This window comes from Drosophila subpulchrella, chromosome 2R, assembly GCF_014743375.2.
Source record: "Drosophila subpulchrella strain 33 F10 #4 breed RU33 chromosome 2R, RU_Dsub_v1.1 Primary Assembly, whole genome shotgun sequence".
In the NCBI taxonomy this organism is placed as follows: domain Eukaryota; kingdom Metazoa; phylum Arthropoda; class Insecta; order Diptera; family Drosophilidae; genus Drosophila; species Drosophila subpulchrella.
Genome location: NC_050611.1, coordinates 17,387,083 through 17,391,372, shown reverse-complemented (window position 1 = coordinate 17,391,372; position 4,290 = coordinate 17,387,083). Strand labels below are relative to the sequence as shown.

Here is a 4,290-nt window from a genome sequence, read left to right as displayed (position 1 = left end):
AAGAAAAGAAACTAATCCGAAATGTTTAAATTTAAATTTAAGTCATCAGCTTACTAAGAAATCATGCATATTTAAAAAAGACAATCAATAGGTAAATCAAACAAAGACTGTCTTTAAAAAGGCATAACTTAAAATAAAGCTATTTCGCATACAGTTTATTAGTTTATTTCTGCCACTTTTGCCGACCAGCTGATGAAGATATATACCCAGCATATTCTTTATCATTTAGAATGTGATTTTGGTCGGCAGTGGACAGGACAATAAATACTAATAGCCAAAATAGCCGGCAACACATAAAGCATAGCCGAGAAAAGTAATTCCCACTAGGAGGACGAGTAATAATCAACATCAAATTGCCTCGTTTCGAGTTCCAGTTCCAATTTGGGGCTTCCTCGCATTTTTTTTTTTTTTTGTATTTTTGGGTCTCCTCGGCTTGAGTTTCATTTTCGGTTTCATTTTCGGTTCCAGTGCAAAGACTCACTCAAGTTCATTTATTTTTATTGTTTTCGGAGCTTTCGGCGACAATTTATGGGCCAGCGGAATACAAAGATATTTATGTTGGTTGGACTTGTACGTATAAAATGGCGAAACTTATGTATATGGCCAGTCCGGAACTTTATTTTACTTATAATATATATATTTTTATATATTTTTCCAATGGAAAGTGCTGCTGGGGGGAGAGTAAAACAGAGTGAAAGGCAAAGGAGAAGCGGATAAAATCTACGTAGAATGTACATTCAATGAGAGGAGAAGAACGAATAATTTACTTTTCTTTTTCCCCGGCTAAGCATCCAGCATTCTATCTTATTTTGCACTAAATTTTAACAGGATTTAGCCCCGTCGCTCTTTGCTGTCAACTGCTAACAAGCGGCAAAGACGTCGGAGGTTTTGACCAGCCGAGCGATTCAAGCCAAGCCAAAGTCGGCGGTAAGGGGGGGTCCACTCAAGGGGGTGGGCGTGGGGCGAGGGGCGTGGGGCATGGTGGGCGTGGCATCGTGTCCATGGCGAATGAGTTTTGTCGCAAATCCGCTTACGTCCACACCGCCGCAACGAAAATTGTGATGGCGCTTCTGATGGAGATGACGATGACGACAGCCGTGATGATGATGACGATGATGATGATGGGCAACGGCCTTCAGTCCACCCCCTCACACCCTCACACCCACTCTAGCCCACTTCCACCCCCATTCGCCCCCCACCGTTGTAGTCATTTTAACTGGCACATAAATAAATTCCATAAATCTTTTGCACTTTAACGCTTCTGCTTTGAGCCAAGTCAAGTCGGGGCTCAGATGCGTTGTGGGTTTGCGGATAGGACGGAATAGGGGGATTATCCTTGCACACAAGAAAGTATTTATAAACTCGAAAATATGCTCCACATACCAAAAAAAACCAACTGCCTTGGTGGTCAGCAAAGTGGAAATATTTTTCGATTAAAAAGGACATGGTTGTGACCATATTTATGATAAGAAAACATAAAACTTTTTATAGAAGGTAATTATCTATAAAAAGTTCTCATTGCTGTTGATATATTTAACAGCTTTTTAAGTGAGGTTGGAAAAAAATCATATCCTAAAAGATTTTTTTAAAGGAGGTTTTACTTATAAATATTTTATTTACAATTTTTCCTATAACTAATCTGTTAGTTAGTACAAAAACATGGTGTTGAACAAAGTCTGTATCAAGTATACATGGTTATTATGGGCAAATGTACATATGTATTACATAATCAGAAAATTCCCGTATTTGTACACTTTGAAAACCGAAAACCATGGTCTTGACCCCACAAGAATTAGATTGCATCATAAAGGAGCTGACATCTCTAAATGGAAACGACTGTACTCTCGCAGAGGATCTTATCGAGCGACTCATTCAGGATACACGTGAAGTGATTATGTGCCAACCGATGCTACTAAAACTGGAAACTCCTGTGAAAATCTGCGGCGATATTCATGGTCAGTTTACGGATCTCCTGCGCATTTTCCAGGCATGTGGTTTTCCCCCGAAGGCAAACTACTTGTTTCTCGGGGATTACGTGGACAGGGGTAAACAATCCCTGGAGACGATCTGCCTGCTGTTCGCCTATAAGGTCAAGTACCCTCTGAATTTCTTTCTGCTCCGCGGAAATCACGAGTGTGCCAGCATCAATAGGATTTACGGATTTTACGATGAGGTTAAAAGGAGGCATAGGGTGCGTTTGTGGCGGAGATTCACGGATTGTTTTGACTGGCTGCCGGTGGCCGCGGTGGTTGGAGATCGCATCTTCTGCTGCCACGGAGGTCTAGGTCCATCTCTTCGGAACCTGGAGCAAATCTGCCTGATCCGGCGACCTACGGATGTTCCGGACGAGGGCATCCTGTGCGACCTTCTTTGGGCGGACCTCAATCACACCAGCGAGGGATGGGGCTATAATGATCGGGGTGTCAGCTTCACCTTCGATGAGGTTATTGTGCGGAGTTTCCTAAAAGCCCATGACCTGGACTTGATGGTTCGTGCCCACGAGGTCGTGGAGGATGGCTACGAGTTCTTTGCCAACCGCCATCTGGTCACCATCTTTTCTGCCCCGAACTACTGCGGTCTTATGAACAATGCCGGCGGAGTGATGAGTGTGAGCGAAGAGTTGCTCTGCTCCTTTGTGATTATCCAACCGAGTCATAAATGCGAAGTTGACGAAGAAAAAGAGAAGTGATGTATCCAAAAAATGAGTATTTTCAATATATCTTGTGATGTAACTTAAGTTTTAACAGTAAAGTATTCATTTCTTAACAAATAAATTAAAATTTAATACTAGTAAAATATATTTAAGTCTAAAAATAATCATTATTTGTCTGTTTTATTTTGGAAAGACTATTGTGATTCTTACTTATACATGCCAAAAATTCCACTATTTTTGGTCTTGTACACGATGGCTGTGTAAACTACCCAACTTGAAGAGAAACTTACAATATATTAACTCTTGCCCGCAATGTATCTAAAAATAAGCCAAATTGGAAATAGAAATATAAATATATCTTAGCAGGTCATTTAAAACAAAAATCACAAATATTTATTATTTACTGTCCCTGCTAATAAGTAACAAAAAAATAAAAAAACAAAATATTAATACCAGTCAATAGGAGGTAATTTTAAAAGTTCCTTTCCCATTTCAAAACATCGATTACCCTTATACGAATAATAATCTTTTCAACAGCTATTTTGTATCTTAACTTTTATATATCTTTTAGTATCTTTTAAAGGTTTTTCTTCAATTTAATATTGTAATTATATCAAGACTTGCAAATACCATAAGCTAAGGTAAATAAAACAAGTACAAATTAAATGGCATTTCAGCTTGTGCTTTATTTGGATACGTACTCATGGCCAATTCCGTGTTGACTCGCTCAAGTGCCCTTCCCTTGAAAGGTCAATGGTGAGGTCAGTCCTCCGCTTCCTTGATGGAATCCCCAACCAAAACTCATGGCGAATGGACCGGGTCAGTGTCACCTGGCCGACGGAGTGACAGGTGACTTCAGCACGCTTGTTTCGCCATTTCATTTGCAGCTCGTTGCTGTTTCGCTCGGTCAAATGAATTTTACATGGCTCTTAAGTTGGCCCGACTGGCTGCCAGATTGTGAGGCTGATTCTGATTCTGATTCTGATTCAGATGCTGATTTGCTGATGAGGAGGCCTTCTGCAGCTTAACCTCCAGTCCGGTGGATGTCCTCGTGCATGGGGCAACATTTATTTGATCTGGCAAAAGTCACATGATGGCAAACAGAGTGTGTGTATGTGGGACTTGGACTTGGACTGGCTGCTCAGTGTTGCATACGAAAGTATCTCCGTCTGGCTGCAGCACGCTCGAATAATTTAATACGGTCCCGCCCCGCTCTACGCCCTCGTACCGCCCCAGAATACCCAGGATTCTCGGGATCCTTGGCATTTGGGATGCACACAGCGTGCCATTTGACTGCAATTTAATGCTCTCTCCCGAACAGTTTACTCGTCCTGTTCCAACTGCTGCCATTTCATGTTTTGCAAAATGACAAATCACATTTATTTATTTTGTGTAAGCCAGCTAAGCTTAAATATGCTGTCCTGTGACAGTTGGATTCTCTCGGCCGAGAACTGGCAGTGCAGCCGGTTTTTGGTTAGCAATCTGAAGGGTTAAGATGCAGCCATAATCGAATCTGGAAAAAGCTGTTTTGGCATGCAATGGGGGAACCCCACTGCTAAATTAGCCCAAGTGACATAGTGTCCCAGGGATTTGTTCAACAACTGTAAAACAAGCTTTAAGTGAACTTAGCACACTTT

At 41.3% G+C, this 4,290-nt stretch overlaps 1 protein-coding gene across 1 annotated transcript; it reads left to right on the top strand.

Moving 5' to 3' along the window:
* Positions 1-1,700: 1,700 nt before the first annotated feature.
* Positions 1,701-2,774, top strand: LOC119550497 (serine/threonine-protein phosphatase PP-Y). Its single transcript, XM_037859188.1, has one exon. The coding sequence runs from the start codon at positions 1,772-1,774 to the stop codon at positions 2,687-2,689; it is 918 nt and encodes a 305-aa protein (XP_037715116.1). The 5' UTR covers positions 1,701-1,771; the 3' UTR covers positions 2,690-2,774.
* The last annotated feature ends 1,516 nt before the right edge of the window (positions 2,775-4,290 follow it).